The sequence below is a fragment of the Dendropsophus ebraccatus genome, chromosome 9 (assembly GCF_027789765.1).
Source record: "Dendropsophus ebraccatus isolate aDenEbr1 chromosome 9, aDenEbr1.pat, whole genome shotgun sequence".
NCBI lineage: Eukaryota > Metazoa > Chordata > Amphibia > Anura > Hylidae > Dendropsophus > Dendropsophus ebraccatus.
This window is the reverse complement of record NC_091462.1, coordinates 45,055,341-45,082,747: the sequence shown is the minus strand read 5'-3', so window position 1 is coordinate 45,082,747 and position 27,407 is coordinate 45,055,341. Positions and strand designations below refer to the sequence as shown.

General features: G+C 43.6%; 1 protein-coding gene across 4 annotated transcripts; it reads left to right on the top strand.

The window, feature by feature from the left end:
- Positions 1-70: 70 nt before the first annotated feature.
- LOC138802070 (putative methyltransferase DDB_G0268948) lies at positions 71-24,279 on the top strand. 4 transcript variants are annotated; one of them, XM_069985209.1, is made up of 7 exons: positions 71-144; positions 4,843-5,003; positions 6,752-6,915; positions 7,007-7,220; positions 12,311-12,411; positions 18,419-18,556; positions 23,881-24,279. In XM_069985209.1, the coding sequence occupies exons 2-7, from the start codon at positions 4,893-4,895 to the stop codon at positions 23,966-23,968; spliced, it is 816 nt and encodes a 271-aa protein (XP_069841310.1). In that variant the 5' UTR covers positions 71-144; positions 4,843-4,892; the 3' UTR covers positions 23,969-24,279. The 4 variants fall into 4 exon arrangements, with proteins under 4 accessions (XP_069841310.1, XP_069841311.1, XP_069841309.1 ...); XM_069985210.1 differs by having other exon boundaries at positions 83-144; positions 4,864-5,003; XM_069985208.1 differs by lacking the exon at positions 71-144 and adding an exon at positions 3,299-3,756 and having other exon boundaries at positions 4,864-5,003.
- The last annotated feature ends 3,128 nt before the right edge of the window (positions 24,280-27,407 follow it).

Here is a 27,407-nt window from a genome sequence, read left to right as displayed (position 1 = left end):
AGAGAAGCACCAGCTGTAAATACAGACCTGTCTGAGGAATCAATTTTCCAGGTTCCTTTGAAGTACAAAGGTATTCCACAGATCCCTCTATCAATTTTCTGGCCCAAACTGCTGCCTGTCCTGTGCCTCTGACCATCTACCACTGTGAGTGAACTCCTTCTGCCAAAGCCGTGGCATGTCTGATGCTTCTCAGCTTTAGCTAACAGAAAGTACTCTGAAGGTGGGGATCTAGGGTTTCTCTGCAGTTAAAGGGATATTCTCATCTCAACTGCAGTAACATAGTAATATTTGTACTGTATACCCCTCAAGTTAATTATTTTTGCAGATACAATCATTTAGGAAACTTGTCTGTGGACAGCTCATTGTCTAGGTTACTGGTTACTGGCCACCACTCTGCTCCAAAAACAGCGGTCTGGCTGAGATATATATTATATATATATATATATATATATATATATATACTGTCTCACTATCAACATTATAGATGTATATACACTGCCAGAAGCATTTTGCTTGTAGCTGTTCAGGAGTGTGGCAAAGCCTCTTTCACTACTTGTTCCAGAGAATAAAAGCTTGTCTCTACATCTTGAAAGCTCAGCTGATGTTGATTACCTACATGAGGGATTTAACCTACTGGTGGTGTAATTACCAGGGGGACTACCCTCTGGGGGATGGCTACAATACCATTCACTGGGGGGGGGGGGGGTAACTCCAGGTTGAATACCTATTGGGAAGAGGCCTACAGCCTACAGGCCCTATTCCACCAACAGATCTGATGACAGATTATCTGCCAAAGATTTGAAGCCAAACCCAGGAGTGGATTTGAAAAGAGGAGACATCCAGTCTTTCCTTTATGACCTGTTCTCTGATTATAGTCTGTTCCTGGGTTTGGCTTCAAATCTTTGGCAGATAATCTGTTATCAGATCTGTTGGTGGAATAGGGCCTTACATTGGGATACTACTTAGTGGGGGCCCTAACTGCACAGAAAGGCCTAACTACTATGAGGAGGTATACAGTTGCTTTATACTATATACTAACAGATTACTGTTTGGGGCACAGAGGGTCTTATACTTTGTAGGATCTCAGAGGGGGGGCTCATTATTATAAAGGAGCATAGCGGGTCTTTACCATTTGGTGGCCATAAGGGTCTTAATACTATTTGGAGCACAGAGGGGACCTACTTAGGCCCGGTGCACACAGAGCAAGAGCAGCGGAATTCCACCAGCCTTCTTGTCATAATGACACTCTATGGGAGGCTCTCTCGGCTCCTCTCTCTGCGCTGAAGAATGAACATGTTCATTCTTCAGTGCCAAGAGATGCAGCGTGCGAGCCTCCCATAGTGTCATTATGACATGGAGGCTGGCGGCATTCCGCATCTCTTGCTCTGTGTGCACGGGGCCTTACTATATCTCCTGATGCAAGGAACCTAAAATATTTCTCTGACTGATTCTGCAGAGAAGAGTAAGCAACTGCAATCAGAGAAGATGTCAGCTGTCCTGGGCATGTGTAGTATTGGTATTTACCAATATATGATTAATCTATAGGGAGATATTGTCTGTGCATAGTTCCCTATGTTGCAGGGAAATTATAGAATTAGGGATTTGATCAAATCCTGGAAAATGATGAAATGACCACGCTGTTACATCATTTCCCTGAAGAAAGTCAGGGATTTTATGAAATCCCTGACCCCCTTCAGGATAATTATAAATTGAACGAGTTGCCACAGCATTACTTGCCCTTATTGGGCCTCCTGTGCTCCTCAGTCCACCCCGCCACCGCCATGCCTGGTGGGAGGTCCGGTGCCATCTTAGGTCTCCCTGCTCCCCGTCCACCCTGCCTGCCGGGAGGAGGTCTGGCGCCATCTTGGGCCCTCTGCTCTCTGGCTGCCCACCCACTGCCGTGCATGCAGGGAGGACAGCGACATATTGTTGCTCCTGTTCGCCGCCCGCTGTGCCTTTTGGGAGGTCAATGCTAGACCTCATGTGGCTGGAGTGTGACCACAGTTCCTGCAAGATGAATGCATTGAAGCTATGGACTGGCCCGCCCGTTTTCCAGACATGAATCCGATTGACCACATCTGGGACATCATGTCTCGCTCTATCCACCAATGTCACATTGCACCACAGACTGTCCAGGAGTTAGCGGATGCTTAAGTCCAGGTCTGGGAGGAGATCCCTCAGAAGACCATCCGCAACCTCATCAGGAGCATGCCCAGGCGTGGTAGGGAGGTCATACAGGCACGTGGAAGCCACACACAATACTCAGCCTCATTTCTTCTTGTTTTAAGGATATTACATCAAAGTTGCATCAGCCTGGAGTGTGTTTTTCCACTTTAATTTTCCACTCCAAATCCAGGTGTCCATTGGTTAGTAAATTTGATATCTATTGACGATGTTTGTGTGATTTTGTTGTCAGCACATTCAACTTTGTACAAAACAAAGTATTCAATGAGAATATTTCATTCACTCAGATCTAGGATATGTTATTTGAGTGTTCCCTTTTTTTGGGGGGGGGGGGGGGGCAGTGTACAAAGTACAGCAGGAATAAGTCCTTGATCTTCACGAGCAGGAATCCAGGACCTGTAAAAAATAGATGCAGGTGCTATATCCTGGGAGAGACAAAAAGTATTAGCTTGACTCCTGTTAGGTTCAAAATCAGAGGATCAGATTCCCATACATGCATCCAAGTTGACACATGAAGAAACAATATTCATTACACTATAGACTCCTTATCCCTGCAGGAACTGTCCAGAGCAGTATAGGTTTTCTATGGTGATTTGCTGCTGCTCTGTACTGTTTCTGTCTCAAACAGAGATGTCAGCAGAGCACTGTGTCAGACTAAAAAGAAAACACCACTTCCTGCAGGACATACAGCAGCTGATGAGTACTGGAAGACTTGAGATTTCTAAATAGAAGTAAATAACAAATCTATATAACTTTCTGACACCAGTTGATTTGAAAGAAAAAGATTTTCGCCAGAGACCCCCTTTAAGTTGGGCACAGCCTCCAAGGAGTTATTGCAGGAATTCGTCCACACATACACTTAAGCCTTTTTACTCTCTGGAGATGATGATACATGCCAAATAGCAGACGTTACACAATAAGCCCAAAGAAAATTTTTATTACAGTGAGTAGAGCTCCTACTGCAAGGCAGGAAGCTGAGAAAAGTTAATTCAGGGACAAGCCAGCATTATAAAGTTGCGAAACCATTGAAAAAGTTCTAGAGCATGATTAGACAAAGCTAGTTTTAACCACCAATAAAGCCCAGAGCAGAGTAATTAAATTTTACTGGTTAGAAAGGGTGAGGCAGTGTTAGTCAGGGATAGTGGCAGTAAGGCGAAAGGAATGGGTCCAAGTTGTCCCGTGTTGCCTAGGAAACATTGAGACAAGTAGGCAGGGACAGTGGGCGTGGGATGCACTTGTCTCTGCGTCATCTGTGTGTATCCTGACCTGTCCTGACAGTGCAGACAACAATCTCCCCTGTTACCAGCCTGCCTTTCCATTGATATCACCTCACTGCACAGTGAACCAGCTGCACTGGTAAAGTGATAAATTGGCAAGACTGACAGGGTAGAGATGTAGTGAATGGGGGCACCTAGGAGCACTGGCAACACCTCTTTGACACCACCTATGCGGGGATGCCGGTGCCACAGTCCTTTTTTTTGAACCGCCACCCAGAAGCACTGGAGACGGGCTAGCCAGCCCCCAATGTGATGATCTGCCCTCCTATCTGTGACCCAGCGCCAGTCTATTCACGTAAGAAACAAAAAAGCGATTATGCTAATGGATTCTAATAGGGCAGAGGACAGGGCGGTTGCATTTATTATGTTGGTGCACTGCAGCTTTATTGAGTTAACTTTTACTAACATATAAATGAGGGGATTTGGTGCACTCGGGTTGTCTGATTCACTCTCTGGATTAGTGCCTTACTTTGCTTGCACTGCTATAGAAGAACACAGAAAAAACAGTATTTATATCTCCATGATATACAAGGTTAATATGTAGGGATGGTCCGAACCGAGTTCGGTTCGGGTTCGTACGAACCCGAACACTTGGTAACGATTCCCGCTGTCTGCCCGCTCCGTGCAGCGGGCGGATCCAGTGGGAGGACCGCTTGGAAAACTAGGATACAGCCATAGCCATAGGCTGTATCCCAGTTTTCCAGGCGGTCCTCCCGCTGTATCCACCCGCTACACGGAGCGGGCAGACAGCGGGAATCTAATGCCGAGCGTTCGGGTTCATACGAACCCGAACCTCCGAGGGTTCGGACCATCCCTATTAATATGTCAACTGGGGGAGGGCAGGATTGTAAACCATAAACTGAGGCAGGACAGGGGTCACAAATCCCCCAAAAGTCCTGCCCCCGTGACACTCTACCCGTCAGATAAACCTATAGATGTTATATAAAGACACCAAGGTCACTTTAAAAAATATTTTCATATATAGGCTGGGTTCACACAAAATATATTTCAGTCAGTATTGTGGTCCTCATATTGCAACGTCAACCAGGAGTGGATTGAAAACACAGAAAAGCTATGTTCACACACTGTTGAAATTGAGTGGATAGCAGCCATATAACGGTAAATGACTGCCATTATTTTAATACAACGGCCATTGTTTTAAAATAACAGCAAACATTTGCCATTAAATGGTGGCAATCCACTTAATTTCAACATTGTGTGAACAGAGCCTTTCTGTGTTTTCAATCCACTCCTGGTTTTGGTTGCAATATGAGGACCTCAATACTGAGTGAAATACTGTATACTGTGTGTGAACCCAGCCATAGCCTGTATAATGTTTCAAAAAGGAGACCACCAAATATTGTTTCTATTCACTTGGCAGATTTTTTTTTTTTAACATCAGAACTGTTAAGAACCAAAGCACATATCACCATGGCAGTTCAAATGTTCAACAAGATGACATTTTCCTCAGTATATAGAAAGTATATGTTTCCAGTCTCTGATGAAATCCTCAACATGGTTTTATCCTATGTGAAAGAAAAAGTAAGTATAAAGAGAAGGTACGGTAGTGAATAGATTACTTCATCGCTATTTATATCTAGTGCTAATAGAGACATGTTTGACATGTTTGCCTAATTAAATACTTGTATTTCCCATAATATTCTGAAGCATCCTTTCTTAGAATTTTACATTCTGCCACCCCCGTCTTCTCCTGAAAACATAAACTGACAAGTAGGAGGTTCCCAATGTAAAAAAAGTCAAAATGGTGTTTTCTTATTAGGAATGACACAGTAAGCACTGAATGGGCAGTATATATTAAAATATTTCTTTGTGAGACTGTGAACCAAACTTCCGATCATCACCATAGCATCGCCGTGCACAGTATATGTACACTTTGTGTATTTACTCTCTGTACACAGTATTTACTATCAATGCCTATGCGCTATACTATATGTAATTACTGTATGTATTTCTATATAGATTTGGATCTGCTTGAAAACTCCCTTTTTGATGTGAGTGCCTATGTTTCACCACATGGGTTAACTTTATAGCTATGCCCCATTATCTATCAGGGTGGCCCTGGATTCCCAAATATAAACACTGAACATTCCTGTACATTGTATAATATACCACTCCAAATAATAGCTTTGTTCTGGTATCATATGTACAGTATGCAGCAAGGCTGGGTTCACACTACGTTTTTGCAATCCGTTTCTTGAAAAAAAACGGATGGGAAAAATGGATGCATGTGTGCGCATTCGTTTTAATCCATTTTTCCATTGAATTCCATTATTTAAAAAAACAGATCTAAACGGATCCGTTTTTTCTACATACACAAAAACGTAATCAACCTAATTTTTGTGTCTGTTAAAAAAAACGGATGTTTTTGTAATAATGGAATTCAATGGAAAAACGGATCAAAACGGATGCACACGCAAGCATCGGTTTGCAAAAAACAGATTGCAAATACATAGTTTGAACCCAGCCTAAGCTTGGTTCTGGCATCATATACTGTACATGTTCTCAGCTTGGTTATGGTACCATATCAGCTTGGTTTTGGCATCATAGGCAGTAAGCTAGGTTCTTGGGGTAATTCTCACTTCACCATCATACAAATGCAGTACACTTGGTTTCAACACTGAATCTGTGTAATATGCTTTGTTCTGTTATTGTATTTATGCACTAAGCGTAAGTTACAGTACCATATCTATGCAGTGAGCTCGTTTCTGGTATCTCTTTGTAGTAATCTTGGTTCTGTTACCATATTTATGTAAAACGCTTGGCTCCAGCATCATTCCTCTGTTATAAGTAAAAGAGGTTTTAAGAACAAATTAAAAAAAAAAAAAAAAAGAGAATGAATACGCTTGGGCACAAGAGATGCTACTAAATGATGGGGAGAGATCTGATAATAGAAAATAAATGATTTGAACATATTAACCCTTTAGAGTGGTGGCAAGGTGATTTTTGGTACCCTCGCTGCTACTGAGCCCTGGGAGGCCCCTCCATGGTACACAGTGATTTATTTTCTCCATTTTAGGAAATGGGGCAAGAGCTGGGCTGTTTTCCTGTAGTACACACACACTGCATACTATATTGCACCATTGCTTGCGGGATTTAGCGCAAAAGAGATAAATAGGTGCATGCCACAAGGATAAATGCACAAGGCCTAAAAAGCTGGTGTCTTATGATACGGTGACCATTTCTTTAAAGAGAAAGAACAAAGGAGGAAGATAACACATACCAAATGATAACAGTATAATAGATATGTTGTGCTCTGACCTTCTCTATAGACAGATGGGAGGCCTCTTGAAATGGCGGTGGATGCTGGCTGTGGAACTGGACGTTACACTTTGCCTCTAGCTCTTCACTTTAAGAAGGTCCTGGGAGTAGACATCAGCGAGTCCCAAATAAATGTGGCTAAACAACATACATTAGCAAACAATGTGTCGTACATGTGAGTAGAACACTGGAATTACCAATTCTGGTGATATAATGGCATTAGATATTATTGGTGCCACTGGCGATCATTTCTCTTCTATCTATAGGGTGGCCCCAGCTGAGAAGTTACCCCTGAAGAATGCTTCTGTGGACCTGGTGAATGCTGCTCTTGCTGCTCATTGGTTTACACCAGACAAGTTTGCTAGTGAAGCAGTTCGAGTATTAAAGACAAATGGATGCCTGGCTGCACATGCTTTTATTCCAACCACTAAGATAGAATACAAGAATTTCTCACATGAGCTATCTGTAGTAATGTCAGAGGTAACTGATAAAGATTAGTTATAATGCAGATAGAATTTATATGGCTATCATTTTGTACAGTGGAAAATCAAATGTAATTCATTTTTGCTTGTAAAATCTTTTTCCCCCTTCCACTAAATTGATTTGTGGATCAACTCACTCCAAATGGTGCTTTCTTGTATTGTATGTATTGCGCTTAATTAAAAACGCACCCCACTGCTGCCTATCTAGAATCACGCTTGTCGCAGTATGGGTATAGTAAAGTACAGCTAGCTGCAGACTTCTGACTCGCTGAATAATATTACCTAAGGACAGCATACAGGGTGATATTTAATGGGCCAATGCATAATGAATAGAGTAATGAAGATACAAGAGTCCAATGGCGCAGGTGTTGTACTGCCAGAGTCCACAAGAGTTCTCAGAGTGGCATAAAACGCGCTAGCAGTGTCCCTGCCATCACACCTTGGAAAAACGTCAAATAAATTGCCGAAACAATAGGGACATCTGGTTAACTTATGTAGTATCCAAGAGAGAAAGCATAGAAATCCAGAATCAGGTGAGAAAGACGAAAGAAGAAAAGGAAGAGACCAGAGTAAAGACAGGGAGGAATAAGGTGGGGGAAGGGAGGAAGAGAAGGGAGGGGGCAATAGGGTTGGTTGTAGGGGAAAATGACCACCCATGGAGAAAAGTAGAGGAAAAGGTCAGATAATAATCAACCACATCTTACTGAAGCCACGCCCTAAATTCTGCCGTGTCCCTATATACGTCCCATTGGAACCAGGTCTGTCTGAATGGAACTTGCTTATCAGTATCATCTGAGACCATCTCCTCCATTCTACGGACCTTATTTAGAGTTTCTACAAATTCCATCCTAGAGGGTGGGTAGGTATGTCTCCAGAGGCGTAGGATGACCGCTCTGGCAGCACCCATAAAGTGTCGGAGCAGTCCCTTCTTTACCAAACGGGAGGGACCAGGCAGCAAAGAAAGGAGTGCTATCTTAGGGCTCGGGATGATAGAGGAGGAGCTGACCTGGTTAAACAGCTGAAATACAGAGGTCCAAAACAGAGCAATTGTGGGGCAACTCCACCAGATATGGAGGTAGAAACCAATCGCTCCCCCGCATCTCCAGCATGTAGAGGGCACGGATGGGAACATAGAATGCAACCGATCAGGACATCTGTACCATCTACTGAGCAATTTTAAGTTCCGTTCCTGAATTCTAGAAGAGATGGAAGCCTTATGAGTTAACAGGAAAATCTTAGACAACTCCTACTCTGTGAAAGAACAATTTAAATCCTGTTCCCAGGAAAGAATGAACCCGGGTTTGGCATCCTTCTCCTCAACTGTACCTCTGAGTGCCGCGTAGACTGAAGAAATCGTATGAATAGGGGGGTGAGATTGCATGCATAGTGATTCAAAAAAAGTAAGATCCCTGTGTATCTGAGCCTGAGGGGAGAAGGAGTTCAGGTAATGAGCCAGGCCCCAGGATGTGGCGGTGGGTCATTGGGAAGAGGACGCACTTGGCCTCCCGAGAGCACCTGCCATAAGCGTGGTCTGTCATGAAGTGGTATGTCCAGAATGTGGTGCAAATCTGAATCTATAGGAAACCGGGGATTACTGAATAAGGGAGTGAGGGGACCCGGTCTGGAGGAAAGGCCTGTCTTTTGAAAGAAACTGTCCCAGAGTGGAAGAAGCAATCTCGTTATGTAGGGAATAGTGGTAGCCGCTGAACGATCAGGTGGCAGAATCCAAGGGAGAGCAGAGGGGTGGGCCCAGGAGAGAGCCGTCTCAAAAGCTACCCATATCTTAGTAGCTCCGTGATGACATAGATCCAAGACACGTACATATAGAGGCCTGGTAATATAATTTAAAGTTGGGGAGACCCACACCCCCCCTCTCCCTGGATCTGACGAGGACTTTATGGAAAATGCGCGGATTACCCGATGCCACAGAAAGCGGGACGTCAGGGTCCTAAGTTTAGCCAGAAATGTCCCCAGGATGGGGCAAGATAGGGCCTGCATAAGATAAAGGATCTTAGGTAAAATGTCCATTTTCAGGGCCACCATTTTGCCAAACCATGACAGGGTGAGCGAGGTCCAAGCCCGCAGGTCTGTTTCAATAGACTTCAGGAGTGGGGGGAAGTTGGCTCCAAATAGGTCATTCAGATCACTGGTAAAATTGATCCCAAGATACCGCAATTGTTTAAGTTGGACCTTGAAAGGGAACTGTTTAGATAAGTAGTCAAATTCCCCAGCGGGCAGGGAGACATTTAAAAGTTCAGATTTATGAGCATTGACCTTATAATTGCTTAGGGAGCCAAATTTCTCAAACTCTGCGAGAACCGCGGGCAGGGAGGTCCGTGGAGAAGTGAGGTATATTAGCAGGTCATCTGCGTAAAGGGACAGATTATGTGTCTGCCCACCAAAGGACAAGCCAGGGATAGAGGGGTTTTGTCTCAAGGCCACCGCCAAGTGCTCCATCATGAGAGCATATAGTAAAGGTGACAGGGGACATCCCTGTCTTGTCCCGTTACATATGGCAAAGGGAGAAGACAGGGACCCGTTCACTCACACACAAGCAAGAGCTCCCCCATAGAGGGCTAGAATGAATTGCAACATATGGGGGCCCATGCCCATCTCCTCAAGGGCCAATCTCATGAAGTCCCATCCTATTCTGTCGAATGCCTTTTCGGCGTCAATGGAGAGCAAACATGCAGGAATTTTGTGTTGTCTGGCGGCAGCCATGAGAGAAAATGTCATGAGGGTGTTGTCCCTGGCCTCCCTCCCAGGCACAAAACCCACTTGGTCGTAGTGAACCAGGGAGGAAAGCAAGGGACCCAGTCGAATGGCAAGAATTTTAGAATACATTTTAATGTCTTGGTTAATTAGGGATATAGGGAGATAATTGGAGCAGGCCTCCTTATCCTTTCCTGGTTTTGGAATGACCGATTGAGCCCTGTATGATGGAGTTGTAGGATTCCAAAAAGGGGGACATGAGAAACCCACTGAGCATCTTATAAAAACGTGCAGTGAAGCCATCTGGCTCTGGGCTCTTACCATTTTTTAGGTTCTTAATCACCGTGCTTAGCTCCTCAGGGCTCATGGGGTCCTCCAATGCCAACCACCTCTCCTCCGGGATAGCAGGGAGCTTATTTTTACGTAAGTAGGAGAGGTCTTTTCTTTAAGTAAGGAGGGGGAAAGTTGGGAAAATTTGGGTTTTAAATGGTGGGAGGTAGTGTGCAATTTTCCCTTGGACGCAGGGTTAAGGGAAAGGATGTATGAGGAAGACTTCCTAGCATGTAAGAATCCTGCCACCCACGAGCCACTCTTGTCAGCATGTTCATAATAGCCTCTGTGCACCTTCTCTCTCATACATAGATATTTCTTGTCCAAAGCTGAGAGGATCAGCTGGCGAGTTGTGGATATCTGAGCCTTGAGATCAACCAAGAAGGCCCGTTTGTTTTGGGTCTCAAGATAAAACGGCGGGTGGTGGAGCTCTCTAGACTGCAATAAACGCAAGGTCAATAGTATATCCTGTACCAGGGGATTAGAAAGCTAATCAAATTGGGAGAGAAAGGGACAGTAACTAATCCTCTAGAGTACTTGCTTGAATGAATAAACAATTTTAATTAACACCATATAATCAATATAATAAAATAAATGGAAAATAAAAGATATAGTAGTCAGTATGTTCGAACTGTAAAAGACATATGCTTAAGAACATGTGGTTAAAAGTTCAAATAATGTTAGAGCCACTTAGTGTACATATATATTGGGCCCAGATGATAAGCATATATTCGTACAGTGCGTTAGTATTGGTCTAGCAATGTCTATTTAGAGAAATATATCAATGATAGGTTTTGGAGGTATCGATAGCTCCTTAAAAAGATAGAAGTTGGCGTGATACGCCTCTCACCGGGTCGTTGTTGTGTCGGCCGTATCAAAGGTAGTATGTGGCTTGTGGTGCGCCGGAGGATCCTCCGCTCCGTATTAGAGACCGCTGCCGTGAGTAGATCTGGATGGGGCCGTATCAGCTTCAGTTATGTGGCTGCCGGATCAGCATGTAGCGTCCTACCTCTTGCTAGCCACTGTGGGTTACGCTGGAATATGCAGTGTAGCGCTAACAGGTTCGTTGTTGCGTGGGAATCGGCCTGTCAATCATTCATGCCGTTCTCGTTGTTTGTTTGTTCCAGCTGAGGAAGAGGCCCTGGTTTTGCCTTGAAACGCGTTTAGCAACTTACACATCACTAAAGTCAACTTACTACATCTATAACCAATGTTGCAAGGTTGACAAACATCAGCAGGAACAAACAACGAGAACTGCATAAATGATTGACAGGCCGATTCCCGCGCAACAACGAACCTGTTAGCGCTACACTGCATATTCCAGCGTAACCCACAGTGGCTAGCAAGAGGGAGGACGCTACATGCTGATCCGGCAGCCACATAACTGAAGCCGATACGGCCCCATCCAGATCTACTCACGGCAGCGGTCTCTAATGCGGAGCGGAGGATCCTCCGGCGCACCACAAGCCACATACTACCTTTGATACGGCCAACACAACAACGACCAGGTGAGAGGCGTACCACGCCAACTTCTATCTTTTTCAAGGAGCTATCGATACCTCCAAAACCTCCAAAATCATTGGTATATTTCTCTAAATAGACATTGCGGAACAATACTAACGCACTGTACGAATATATGCTTATCATCTGGGCCCAATATATATGTACACTAAGTGGCTCTAACATTATATGAACTTTTAACCACATGTTCTTAAGCATATGTCTTTTACAGTTCGATCATACTGACTACTATATCTTTTATTTTCCATTTATTTTATTATATTGATTATATATGTATTTTTATAGTGTTAATTAAAATTGTTTATTCATTCAAGCAAGTACTCTAGAGGATTAGTTACCTTTCTCTCCCTGTTTTAGGTCTCAGCCTGAACCAAGGTGGCAAATAGTTGTTTAAGTTTCAAGGAGTTCGCCTCAGGGTGATATTTAAAAGAGTAACCACATAGCCCCATAATTCCGTTAGACACTGATTAAAAGGGGGGAAAAAAAGAACAATTTTTCATTATTAATCATTAATTTTTTTTTTAGGTGTGGGATACTTTGTACCAGCATGATGATAAAAGCACAGAGCACATGTTTTGTCAGTACCGTAGTATATATGAGGCTATTCCTCTAAAAGACAAGGAAAGGTAAGTTTTTACTTATTAATAGCCAATTTCTCTCATAATTTATTGATTTAAAAAATGTTAGCATTTGAAATACAGTAAAAAAAATTTTTTTTACCTATAAGCTATGTGCACACGTTGTAAAAAGATGTTCTGCGGGAATGGCCATGGTTTAACACTATGTACGGCTGCACATAATGAACATTTCAATTCATTATTTGCAGGCTTAGGTCGGGTTCACAGACTGTAAGACACTGGTCGTTCTGTGACCCGGCCATGTCACAGAACAGCCGGGGTCTGAGAAGATCATCCCAGCCAGTACTGTACGTAATGTAAAGTGCAACCGGATCCGCACTCCATTGTGTGAACAGTCAGTGGTGTGTGGCCGCTATTCAATGAATGTCAGTTTTTACTGCGGCCGCAAGGGATCCTGGCTGAAGTGTATACTATGGGTATACACTCCGGCCGGGATTCCCTCTGACTGCAGTGCAACATGAAATTTCTATTAATCATGGCTTTGTTACAAAGCCATGATTAATAGAAATTTCATGTTGATAAAATGGCAGTATTTGAAATGTTAAAATTTTTAAAATGTGCCAATATAGCTAGCCACAAGATGCACTTTCTAGACCCCTAAAATGATCTTTGTTTACTAGAGACAAACAATACAGATACAGCAATTGCACTTTATGTAGTATGCAAATCACTATGTAATGTGCATAAAAAATGAAAATAAAAATAGAATAAGGGCCATATTACACAGCCCAATCACTAATGTACAAAACAAAAGAAGTAACACTCGGCACTACTACAACAAGCAGAGAGTCCAGGGTTCCAGTAGCTGAAACGGTGATTATAGCAGGTGGTGCTCAGCAGAACGCACACAGTTAATAGTATCAAACAAAGTCCAGTGAAGTTATGGAGAAACTGCGGCAACTCACTGGTCTGTAGCGAATTCTTCTTTATTGATTCAACATTCTTGTACAGAAATGCATCAGGGGAGTGAATGGGAGGACGTACACATGGACATACAGTGGATAGCGACGATCGTTTCGTGTGGACTAGCCACACTTCATCTGGCTAACACAGATGAAGTGTGGTAGCTGGAGACCCGCCACAACTCTCAGCACCGGAGCCGTGCTCTGGTACTGAGAGTTAACCCTATAGATACTGTGGTCAGCACGACCGCAGCATCTATAGGGCTTTTGACAGAGAATTCTCCTTCGAAGTGATCGCAGAGCCCTGATGGTAACCATGGAAACCAGAAGCCTCAGGCTTCCGGTTTCCTGGCTACGGAGGCCGGCGGGGGGAGGGAAGGCTGGGCGCCCGGGGCGCGCTTCCGTGAGCTCTGCCCGCTCCCCTCTCTCCCCCGCCGCTATCACAAGATTGTAACAGCAGCAGGGGACAGAGGAGAGGGGGCAGACATAGGGACATCAGCTTATGGGATCATTATGATCCCATAAGCTGATGTCCTAAAACGACCTGGGCATTGATGTATCAATGATCCCAGGTTGTGAAAGGGTTAAGCTATCCTATAAATACTCCACTATGCCTGATTTTTGGAGGATGTCTTATTTTTGGGGGAAACAGGGTATATCGTTAGCAATGTTCGTGCAGCCCTGCTTCAAAAGTGTAAAATAATCAACGTTGTCCATACCGGTCCACGTTCCCCAATGCTCTTCTCGCTTCTGCCCACTGTCCACAGCCTCCACTGGAACTTCAGAGCCGGTCTTTGAAGTGACAGGCTGCTTAGCCAATCACTGGCCGCAATGGTCCTGTCACGGCCAGTGATAGGCTGAGCGGCTTGTCACTTCCAAAACTGGTTCTGAAGTTTCAGCAGCTGCGGGGACCAGGCAGAAGCGAGAAGAACTACTGTACATGAGATTTTATTAGTTTGTTACCCAGCATCAGAACTATACATTTATTTATTTTATTGGCATTGGGGGTTTGCCCTCCAGGTGTTGCTTATTTAGTTATCAGGTATGTATAGGGTTTATTATTTTTTTCTACTCAATTATTTTTAGGCTGGAAGAAACTACAATGATCAGACAATAATCGTTTTATCAACTGGTCGTTGTCTTTATTACACAGAGCTTTAATCTGCCAGAATATCGCTCAGTGTAATAGGGCCCTAAGTCTAAGAAAAAGATGACTTTGGATAATGCTGGTATATCAATTATGCAACACAGTTATATTTTTCTCAAGACCAGATTAATAATTGTAGGACTCAAAGATGAACTGGCAGATACATTTACATTCAGAAACACAGATAATACAACAAAAAAAACTAGCCTATGACTGCACACTCCCTGCTTTCTGAATACAATCTGAATACGAAGAATTCCTAGACCTTATTTGCAGCCACCAGAGGTGGTGGGGAATCCAAAAATAGAAGCACAAAATTTGTGCAATTCCCACTGACTATAATGGGAGTTGTGCAAGTGGCTTGTCCTCACAAGCTGATTTGTTTTCATAGCGTCGGGAGTTATAAACAGCATAGCTTATTGGGCTATATGATTGCAGTGTCCCAGAACAGACCCTCTTATCCTCACACTTTTAATATAACCAGTTCTGTTCTGGAAAGCTATGGTTCACTGCAAGCTGCGTGTGTTGTGTCACCCTTCTCAGTGTTCGGGTCTGCTATTCCATTCATTTCTTGTATGTATATTCAGGTATTAGTGCCTAAGGGTATTATGTCGCCCCCAGTGTTCAAGTATGGTACTTCTCATGTATATTTCTCTGTATATGCCCAGTGGTGTGATGATGCAATGGCTGGATGTCACGTGACTGCCCCTGCTTCCATGGTAACTCCAATGGCCATCGAGCTTTGGCTGGGGAATACCATGTGACTTCCTGTTCCACCTCAGTCTTGTTCTCCACCTTCAGGGGACAAGTTCTGTGTGTGTTCTCTCTCCCCTGTCAAGAGAGAGAGGCCTGTGTGTGCTCTGCTGCTCCAGTCCACTGGCTGTGTTCCTGTCTCAAGTCTCAAGATTCTCATCTGGGTGTCGATTCTTCAGTCATTCCTCTCATCATCTTCTCTAATCATCAACAGCAAGTATTTCATTCAAGTCTCATTCCACCCAGCATCTCATCTTCAGTTTCACTACTACTCCCATCATTCAGCACGCTACTCTCACAGCCTATTGCAGCATCACCCATTACTCTGCTTTATTCAAGTCTGCCTTATACCCGGTTGCATCCGGAGAGACTGTTGCTACTAGTTACCACCGTTACAATAAATATACAACTACCGTTGTTTCTGAACCTTGGCAATGGTGTAATAATTGGTGCCCTGACTAAGGACAACGAAGAATCGCATGCCCAGCCTCCGCATGGTAAGGAGCCCGGTTCTCAGCTGTGTTGCCCTCGTGCCAAAACCGTGACAACCCTATGCCCTACAGCTGCCCCGGCTCCTGCCTGTTAGCACCATCTACACTGCGGAGTGGCCCCTAGGGGCCAGGGGCATCGCATGATTATATGATGTTTGTGTAACTGCCAATAAAGCAAATCAATCACTAGGAATTTGTTTCTAAAGCTACTAGCAGTGCCTGATAGATGGGGTAAAACGTCTTACAATGTGTTTTTTATGCGTTGTGGTACTTTCATCCGCATAATTTCATTATTTTAATGCGGTGTACAAGGCATGGGGAGAGACGGGTATTAGGGCCCTATTCCACGGGACGATTATCGTTCAGATTATCATTAAATCGTTCGAATCTAAACAATAATTGTTTGTTTAAATAGCAGTTAACGATATAACGACCGAACGAGAAATCGTTGATCGTTTAATAAGACCTGGACCTATTTTTATCGTTGCTCGTTCACAAATCGTTCGCATTGAATAAGACATCGTCCGGTCATTCGCAGCAGTGACGAATGCAATAGCGACAAGACGGCCGCAAGAACGATCATAAGTAACGATTATCATTCCATGTAAATGGGTGAACGATTTCAGGTCTTTCACAATAGCGGTCGTTTGAATTGTTTATCGTTAACGATTATGCGAATGATAATCGCCCGGTGGAATAGGGCCCTTAGTCATCTGGACCGTGACTACTCACAGATCTCTGCCTGTCAGCGCTCTCTGCAGGGTAAATGACAGGAAAAGAGGCTTCTAGCTGGCCTCTTTTCCTGTCAATCATCCCGCAGGGGGTGCTGACAAACAGGGAGCTGTGACCAAATACGGCCCAGGTGACAAGTTCCCACTCTCATCCTGCCTTGCGTGCCACATTAAGAGACCAAATTTATTTCCTTAGGGTGCGTTCACACCTACAGGATCTGCAGCAGATCTGCAGCAGATTTGATGCTGTGTTCAGTTATTTAAATTAAATCTGCTGCAGAAAATCAGCTGCAGATCCTGTAGGTGTGAACGCACCATTAAAGTGGAAACAAACTTTAACCATCTTTTTTCGCAGACTGGATAATAAATTAGGTAAACCAAATCTGTCGCATGACGTCTGTTGTCTCAAGTGTTCCAAGTTTATAGGGGCATTGGACAACCCTAGTCCACCTTTCAAACCCCCCCCCCCCATTTCCTTGCTCCTTACATTTCTCCGACTCATCTCTAAAGGCCCTATTACACCAAGCGATTACGGCTGATAATCAATTGGTGTAATAGCTACTGTTAAAAGGCAATGATAAGCTGACATGCACGATGTTTGCTGTTCGGTCTTCCAACATGTTGAAAAATTTGTCAACGATAATGATGGTCTACTGGCCATCACTCTGTGTAATAGATCGTCCATGGAGCCCCTCCCGCACTTCCCTACGGCTCTCTGTCAGCACGTGTAATAGCGCTGGCAGGGAACGAGGAGCAAGCGAGCGCTGATCTGACAGGTCTGCGCTCGTCTGCTCCTGCTCATCAGCCCAGACTGAATTTCTGCAGATAAAGGTACCAGAGAATGCATAGAACACGTTAAGCAGCATTTTATCCCATTTATCAGACGCTTCTAGTAGCTTTAGAACCAAGTTCTAAATTAATGGTTTGCTTTAAAGTCAATTGAGATTACACAAATTGCATAACTTCTGCACTTTTTGTCAATCACCAATGGTCACAAACAATCTAAGGAGGGCTAGTAAGCCATTTTACTGAAAGATGATGCTATTTACCATCAGAAGTGGTATGCATTATGCTAAAGGCTCATAGTCCCTGCAGTTGGCAATTGAAACAATAAAGAAAGTTAAAGAAGCAGTGCACTTTTCTTTTTTTTTTTTTTTTTTTCCACCCCTGCTGCAGGCTAATACTTACCATTGATGATCGATTTCCAGCTTCATTCCGGTGGTACTGCGCTGTTCAGGTCCCACTGATACCCACGTCGCTGGAAACTGAACGCCAGTGGTAAGTGTATATATCAGCCTGTAGCAGCGGAGGAATAATAAAAAAAAAATGCACTGCTTCTTTAAGAACAATGGAAGAATTTAGGAGGAACACAAACATAGAGCAACTAAGGGTCTATTTACACAGAAAGAATATCTGACAGATTATCTGCCAAAGATTTGAAGCCAAAGCCAGAAACAGACTATAAACAGAGATCAGGTCATAAAGGAAAACCTGAGATTTATCCTCTTTTCAAATCCATTTCTGGCTTTGGCTTCAATTCTTTGGAAGATAATCTTTTTGTGTAAATGGACCCTTAGTAAATTGCATGAGGAACTAAATGAGAAAATATCTTTTCTTTCAGTTTTTGTTTTTTTCCAAAATGACGTCAGTTTGGATACTCAATAACGTCAGTTATTTCGCATTTCTGGCGCCCATCATTACTATGACGGTTGTGGGTACATAACTCTAGTTCAGGCCCTTTTGGGTGTTGTCCCTTTTTGAAAGTCCACTAAATTTAGTAGTAAAGACGGTGAAAAAAAATGTGTGAACTAAAATGACTGTCTTTGCAAAAAGCATTATTCAATACACTATGTTTATTGGATTATAATGTTTTTATTATGCACTTTTATATATAAATTTGTTGATTGAAATATCCCATTTAGTGTACTTCTCCAGATGCCTCTATAGTAAGCACACTTGCTTCTCCTACAGGATCACAGATATCTCAGTGAAAGTTCAGATGTCCATTCCTGAAATTATTGGATTTTTCAAGTCAATTTTTATGTATCAGGTATTCATGGAGAAAGATGCGGAAGGAGCACAACAGCTTCTTATACAGGCTGAAAAAAGGTGCAGTTTAAACCCACGCTTTTACCATAACCTGTAAGCTTATTACATATCATAGACTAAATTATAAGAGTGGACTGCTGACAGGGAGTACCATTCAATCACAGCAAACATTAGTGGGAATGTATTATGACAGTGTGTATACCTATACTATGTGTTTGCATGTATGAGTGTGTGTATGCCTATACGGTTTCTGTGTATATCTATATTATGTGTTTGTGTATATGTTTTCTGTACAAGTGTTTGTCTTTACTGTATGTATATACCGTATGTGCATGTCTGTACTGTGTATGAGTGTGTATACCTATACTATGCGTTTGTGTGTATATGTATACTGTATGTTTATACCTATACTATGTGTGTTTGTAGGCATATACTGTGTGTATGTTTAAACTTTGTGTGTCAATGCAATTAGACTATTTTGGTACATTGTTTAGTGACCTCCTGATTGTGGCCTCATACTCCATACCGCAGCACACTGCCAGAAGGCCCATTCTGTTTATTGGGCTGAATCACTTTCTGTACATATATATTTATTTAGCAGGGTTAAGAAAAGCATGGCCTGCAAAATAAGCATGTGTAGGAAATTGCTTAAAGGAGAACCCCCCCCCCTACACACACACCCCCGGTAGAGCCCCACATACTGTACTTACCCCCTCTTGCAAGTCCCGCTCCAGAAAGCGGTCCCGCTACATAGAAATCGACGGACTGCGCATGCTATATTTAAATGACCAGAGATAAGTCCGACGTCTTAGGAAATCACTGCTCCAGTGATTTCCAGGTGAGTCCATAGGAATGGAGTCATAGGATGAGCCAGATGAGTCCGACGTCCATAGGAAATCAGGATGTCGGACTCCAGTCATTTACATATAGCGTGCGCAGTCTGTCGGGCAACGTTTTCCCCGCGGCTGGACCGCTCTCTGGAGCGGGACTTGCAGGAGGGGGTAGGTATCCGGGGCTCTACCAGGGGTGGGGGTGGGGGTGGTCGAGCCCACTCTGCCCCGGGTGCTGGGGTGAAAGGCCTCCTTTAAATGGAGTCAGTAGCTGACCGAATGATGTGCTGGGAGTACACTGCAGTACATGTCACACCTTTCTGACGGAATGCCAATGTATGCCCAGCAATTAAAGGGGTTGTTCAGACAAAATAAAAAATTAAAGAATGACAGATGATGTAATGTTGTAATTCATGGGAAGTCAGCTACACAAGAGAAACTGCATTCCTGTCTATACAGGACCGCAAGCTCAAGACTGCAACAATTGTCACGGGGCCTGAGTGGTATGTTAGCATCTTCCACAGTCCCAACAAATACTTTGGTAAAAGAACTCAGTTAACCCTTTTGTACGTTGTGTTGGCGGAGGACATCAATTACAAGGAGTCAGAGGGAGGGGGGGGGGGCTGAAGAGGTTTTAAAGCATAACTGTCATGTTTTTTTTTTATCGCATAAATCAGTAGTATAAGCGATTTTAAGAAACTCTGTAATAGGTTTCATCAGCCAAAAAGCCTCCTTCTGTACTCAAGAAGCAATCTCCCAGCCTCCCCCCTGACTTCTTATCTGTGCATTATCAGGCAAACACGTCTTCATTACAGAGAAGCCAGTGAAGACGGGCTCTGCTCTCTCCATTGTAAGCCTATGAAGGGGGGAGGGGCTGAGGGAGAAGGAAGAGGTGACATGAAGGTCAGCTGTTTGTAGACTCTGGGCACCTAAAATGCTAAATTCAGGTGTCAGAAAGGTCAGTGCTTATCTATGAACTTACTGAGAGAAGATTGCAGGGTGTTGTGCTTTGCAGAAATCCTCCGTGCTCAGTCACTCTTAACAGCCCCTCCCCTCTCCATAGCCACATAATGGACACAGAAATCCTGCTTCATCTGATGTGAGGGGGGAGGCTGGGAGATTGCTTTTTCAGTCCAGAAGGAAACTCTTTTAGTACATAAAACCTATTACAGAGTTTCTTAAAATCGCTTGTACTGTTGATATTTAATGTTTTCAGAAAAATGACCCTGAAATGACAGTTACGCTTTAAGGTGCAATACAGGAGACAATATACAGTCCTTTTTAATAAGGCGAGTTAGCTTGGCAACTAGTTTGTCAGGCAATTCCCTTTCAAATAAGTGTACCTTTGCTATTTGCAGGATAAATGTAGACTTTTTGCAGAAAAAAGGAGAAATACAGCATACAGTGTCTGAAATATGGTGCTGAATAGCAAAACTTTAGTAACATAGAGAAGAGCGACTACACCAGGGACACTGTGCAGGAAGTGTTGTACTCTGCTGTCAAGGGCCTTTACAGCTTTGGTTTGGCTGCAGAAAGAGAACATCAGTACTCACAGATAAGACCTATACACAGATAATAAGACCTTGATATCATACAACACCTGTGGGCCACATACAGGAGTACTTGGCACCAACTTGGAAGCTGATAGGAACCGACCCAGGCGTTAGCCAGGGGTAGGGGGCACTTTCGGTGAGATGCAACAGTTCCAACCCCTGAAAGGGCCTGAGTAGTACCTCTGCCGTTTGCAGGACTTGACTTGAGACAATGATCCTTGCAGAGTGGACAGGCAGGTTCCTCAGAGGTAGTTTCACCCTTGGTGATTTACCACAACATACTTCAAGGACACAGAAAGACACAAACTCAGCAGTACAGCAGCTCAGGACTGGATGGGCTCTGACCAGCAGCCAGGCCCTGGAAGAAGACTCTCTGAGCTTGGATACAGCTGGTACACACAGGGAGACTGAAACTGATTAACAGCTTGAGGACCCCCAGGCCTACCTTAACATCCTTTTATGCTAGAGGGAGCAAGCTCACATATGTAGAGAGAGGCTTGATGAGAATGAGACTTTGGTAGGCCCTGATAGGCTGAGAGAAGGGAGGAAACCTAGACAGACTGGCTCCAACAAGCAGGTGGCAGACTTGCACATGTAAGAATACAGACAGTCAAGTTAACCCTTCAGGTCCCATCAGGTTATGCTCATGCCAGTTAATAAAATACCAAAAATTCATGAGAATACAGTGCATCAGTACAATATCTCACATAAAACCCGAGAGCATTAGTAAAGGGAGACAAGGTACCGTCCTACATAATAGTACATTCAGCAGCATATAAAACAGGGTTCTGGGACATTGCAAGTACCCTTTAAGATAACAGAGAACAATGGGGAGCATATGTCTGGCAAGGATAAGGTTTTTTTTTACAAAAACTTTCTGAATATACAACGTACCTGCATGACAAATTGGGGGTCAAATTGGGAATCAAGCTTTCTTACAGTAAGATTTTCTTTGCTGTCTTCCGCAACAAATCAGGGTTCAGCTTTCTTTTCATACATTGTTCTGGTAAAATAAAAGCTAAGCAGACTCGTCTAGGCAATGACAGCCCACTCAGCCAATCAGTGACTGAGAAGGGGCAGCACTGCAGCCAGTGATTTGCTGAGCAGACTGTTACCGACGAGACAAGCCTCTTGCAGAAGTGGAGGTGGGATTGCTCTGCAGGGGACTCGAAGATGATGTAGGAGGACACTAGGAGGGCACGTAATGGTAAGAATAGGTTTAGTTCTTTCCAGGGTCAGCAACATAAAAGTTAACAGGATTACCCAGCTAACAAAAATAATATTCTAAACAATCCCCCTTCCCAATATACCACCCTTTGTCTAATATACATGTATAAACTACCCTGCGCCTGTTTTTATCTCAATTACCCGCTCTGGACACATAAAATCTTCTTCTCTATGTCCCCCCAACTTTACGCTGCTCCCTCTTTCCCCTTCCCTAGAAGGAGTACATATGATCTCCTCTCTGGGGGCCGGGTTAGCTGTCTATTGACTTGGTAACCCGGCCCCAAGGAGACGTCATTTGGAGGAGGGCAGTGGCGCAGAGATGGCCTGGATAGAGAGGACCCGGTGAGCCCTGGCTCCCTCTCCCCCACTTGGTAAACAGATGCCCACTCCGGCTCTCTACTATGCTCCAGCTCCCTCCCGTCCCTGGATGTTTGCTCCGGCTCCCCTCTATGCTGTGGCCGCTGCCAACACCCCCATGCCCGCTCCAGCCCCCCGATGCCTGCTGCGCTCCCTCCTGTGCTGTGGCCCGGCCCCCCTTCCCTCTCAACACCACCCCCTCTACACAGAAATGATAGGCATACATAAAGATGACAGCTCCGGCTGACTCCACTCCAATCCCCTCCTGTGCTGTGGCTACTGCCAACAACAACCCTCCCCCCTCCAAACAGAAAATACTGCGCTCCAGCCTCCAGCTCCCTCCCACTGTTGCACAGCCTTACCTTTCCTCCAATCACACACACCAGCACACATCACATAGGGATAATATCTGCTACATCATGAGAGCATCATCTCTGCTGCATCCTGCGCATATTAACTCTGCTGCATCATGGGCACATCAGCTCTGCTACATCCTGCTTGCATAGGCTCTGCTACATCCTATGCGCATCAGCTCTGCAACATCATGCGAATCAGCTCTGCTACATAATGCACGCATAGATTCTGCTACATCATCAACTAGTATGGAATACATACTGGGGTCATATGATGCAAAATCAATGATAAAAAAAAATCCTGTGTTTTTTGTGAATAGTAATGACAGTAGTAGGCAAAACAGAGTTAAGGGGGCGGCTATGCAAACGGACGAATCAAGGAGAAGCACTACATGTTGGGAAAAAAAGTTTGCCGGCTGACACCATCTTGGATATAGATTTTCTTTTGGAAAGACTTGCAATTCAGGAACGGCAGCAGATAGACAGGAGATCATATGCCCCACTCAGCCGTCAGCGACAGGGGCGGGACACCCGTTGCAGTCACTGATTGGCTGAGCAGGCTAAATCCCACCCGTCTCTGATGTCTAACCCGGGTCATTGACAGCTGGCAGGATCCAGGAGCTCTGTGATGCACCGCAGCATTGGCAATGGGAGTAGTAAGCATTTTCATTTTCCCCTCATCTCCCGGCCCGTAATGATTTTTATCTCTCCCCCCCCCCCCCCCAGCTTATCCTTTAAAGGGTTGAATGGGTATTCTGCACAGCAATATTAAACTGTAATTTTCATATGTAGAAATTTGTGGTTGACACACACACACCTACAATGCCTATTTCCCTATTCTTATAAAAAAAAAAAAAAAAAAACAACCTTTGTGGGCCCTTGAAAACATTAATTAAAATCATCTAAGTGTACAATATTATAGGCTAAATAAGTTCTAGAGAAAGAGGTGTTTATAATAGAAGACCTCATGTATATAATAGTTTAATGTTCAGTCAGCATGTAACAGTTTTATACAGCATTTGGCTTCATTTTATGATTTTGCTGAACAAACCTTACCATTACAGATTGCAAAAGATCCTTGGAGAAGAGGCCGATTCTGCCCTACTGGATGCAGTTATGACACACTACTGCGTCCTTGCTTGCAAACACTAAGATGGAGACCTGCTGAATCCTTATATTTGAAATTTTTTTTCAGTAGAACTAATCAACAGAACTAATATATCCATTTAACCCCTTACGGACCGGGCCTGAAATGGCCTTAAAGAGAACCAATCATCAATGAAAATCAAAATTTTTTTTTTCCCCTAATTAGATGTATTTACTTATTTTATTAATATTTGTAAATATAATTCATTACTTTTTTGGCTGTGTTTTTAAAATATTTACTTTTTACTTTCCTATCTCGCGCCGGCTCTTTTCAAAAGAGCCGGCGCGAGACAGGAAGCTCCCGTCATGCAAAGCGGCAAGGCCGGGCACCGCCATCTTGATGACGTCACTTGCGTTCCACCGCTGGAACGCAAAAGACTAAATCAAGATGGCGGCGCCGGCCTTGCTGTAGCGGTCCAGAGGATCAGGTAAAGTATAAGATACAGACTGCAAACGCAGTCTGTATCTTCATTTTGTCTATTTATTAAGATACAGACTGCCTTTGCAGTCTGTATCTTATACTTTACCTGATCCTCTTGTTCGGTGCAGGAAGGCCGCGCGCCGCCATCTTGAATACGTCACTTGCGTTCCAGCGGTGGAACGCAAGTAGCGTAATCAAGATGGCGGCGCCGGCCTTGCTGTAGCGGACCAGAGGATCAGGTAAAGTATAAGATACAGACTGTAAAGGCAGTCTGTATCTTTCCGAAGTCTATTTATGAAGATACAGACTGCATTTGCAGTCTGTATCTTATAATTTACCTGCTCCTTTGTTCCGGTGCAGTAATGCCGGGCGCCGCCATCTTGATGACGTCACTCTGGAACGCACCGCTGGAACGCACGTGACGTCATCAAGATGGCGGCGGCCGGCATTACTGCACCGGAACAAAGGAGCAGGTAAAGTATAAGATACAGACTGCAAATGTAGTCTGTATCTTCATAAATAGACTTCATAAAGATACAGACTGCATTTGCAATCTGTATCTTATACTTTACCTGCTCCTTTGTTCCGGTGCATTAATGCCGGCCGCCGCCATCTTGATGACGTCACGTGCGTTCCAGCGGTGCGTTCCAGCATGACGTCATCAAGATGGCGGCGCCCAGCATTACTGCACAGAGGAAGAGAAATTAGGTAAAGAATAAGATACAGACTGCAAAGGCAGTCTGTATCTTCATAGATAGACTTAGGGAGAGAGAATCTTTGATAATAGGGATAGTAAATTTTAGGTGATTGGTTCTCTTTAAGGACCAGAGCAAATTTTATGATTATGACCTGTGTCACTTTATTCATTATTAACTTCGGGATGCTTTTACCTATCCGGCTGATTCTGAGATTGTTTTCTCGTGACATATTGTACTTCACATTTCTTGTAAATTGGAGTCGATACTTATAACGAATTTTTAAGAAAAAAAACAAAATAGCGTGAAAAATTGTGAAAAAATGCATTTTTCCAACATTAAAACTTTTCTGCTTATACAGAAAATGGTTATACCACATAAATTATATATTAAATAGCATTATCAACATGTCTACTTTATGTTGGCGGCATTTATTAAACTATATTTCATTTTTTTTAGAAAGCGTAAAACATTAGCAGCAAATTTCCAAATTTTCTGTAAAATTTCAAAATCAGATATTTTTAGGGACCTGTTCAGGTTTAAAGTGTATTTGAGGGGACTGTATGTTAGAAAGCCCCACAAAGCACCCCATTTCAGAAACTGCACCCCCAAAACTCTGCAAAAGCACATCCAGAAAGTTTTTTAACCCTTTAGGGGAGTCACAGAAATAAAAGCGTGTAAGAAATTTGAAAATTTTAATTTTCTGTGCAGAGATTTTATTGTAATCCAATATTTTTCATAATTATAAACCTATTGCCAGAGAAATGCACCCCAATATTTATTGCCCCGTTTCTGCAGTCTATAGAAATACCCCATATGTGGCCCTATTGCGCTATTTGACACAACCACAAGCCTCAGATATAAAGGAGCGCCTAGAGAATTTCAATGGCTCCGTTATATTTGGTCATTTCTGACTGTACCACTTCAGGTTGGCAGAGGCTCTGGGGTGCCAAAAACTAAAAAACACCCCTAAAGGGACACCATTTAGAAAACTACACCCCTCAAGGAATGTAACAAGGGGTGCGGTGAGCATCTGGACCCCACAGGTGCTTCACAGATTTTCCGAACAATATTGCGTGAAAAAAGACAAAAGTGTTTTTTACACTAAAACGTTGTTCTAGCCTTCAATTTTTCATTTTCACAAAGGGATAAAAGGAAAAAAAACACAAAACATGTAGCGCAGTTTCTCCCAAATACGGAAATACCCCACATGTGGACATAAAGTGCCAAGCGGGCGCAGCACGAGCCTCCAAAGGGAAGGAGCGCCAATTGGCTTTTGGAAGCTGGATTTCACTGGAATGGATTTCAAGGGCTACGTCGCATTTACAGAGCCCTCGTGCTGCCAGAACACTGGAAACCCCCCACAAGTGACCCCATTCTGGAAACTACACCCCTTAAGGAAACAAGGGGTGCAGTAAGCATATGGACCCCACTGGTGACGGGCACAAATGTCGAAAAATGTGACGGGAAAGTAAAAATTTTCTTTTTTTTCACTTTCACGGCACAAATGTGCCCGTCATCAAGGGGTCCATATCCTCATTGCATCCCTTGTTAGATTCCTTGAGGGGTGTGGTTTCCAGAATGGCTCACTTGTGGGGGCTTTCCACTGTCTTGGCAGCACGAGGGCTCTGTAAATGCGACATGGCGTTCATCATCTATTCTAGCCAAATCCAACCTCCAAAATCCAAATGGCGCTCCTTCCCTTCGGAGGCTTGCCCTGCACCCACATGGCGCTTTATGTCCACATGTGGGGTATTTACGGACTCGGGGGAAATTGCTCTACACATTTTGTGTTTTTTTTTCTCTTTTTAACCCCTTGTGAAAATGATAAATTCAAGGCTAGACCAACATTATAGTGTAAAAAATGTAATATTTCATTTTCACGCCACATTGTTCCACATTTGTGCCCGTCACCAGTGGGGTCCTAATGCTCACTACACCCCTTGTTGCATTCCTTGAGGGGTGTAGTTTCCATAATGGGGTCACTTGTGGGGGGTTTCAACTGTCTTTGCAACACAGGGGCCTTTTATGGTTAAATCTTATTTATTGAACCAGGTATCAAAGATAAAATAGTCAATACAAATGGCAGTTACATATAGGCACTTTCGGATGACAAGGAGCCAAGAAAGTAACAAGAACACTTAGATCAGCGTATAAAAATGCAGAATAAAACAGTAGGCCATGAATCAGTATAAGGCTAACAGGATGATAAACAGAAGAATGTCCAACATCAAAGTTACTGCAGTTCCCAGAAACATAAGAGAGTCTCAGAACAAAATAGCCTGAACGGTCGGTGTCCTTGTCACCACGACTTGGTAGGAAACAATTT

Coding starts and splice junctions, on each gene's coding strand:
- LOC138802070 (XM_069985207.1), top strand. CDS start 3,714: ATGATCTGCCCTCCTATCTGTGACCCAGCGCCAGTCTATTCAC. Junction 3,757..4,842: donor CCCAGCGCCAGTCTATTCAC/GTAAGAAACAAA, acceptor TTCACTTGGCAG/ATTTTTTTTTTTTAACATCA. Junction 6,916..7,006: donor GCAAACAATGTGTCGTACAT/GTGAGTAGAACA, acceptor TTCTATCTATAG/GGTGGCCCCAGCTGAGAAGT.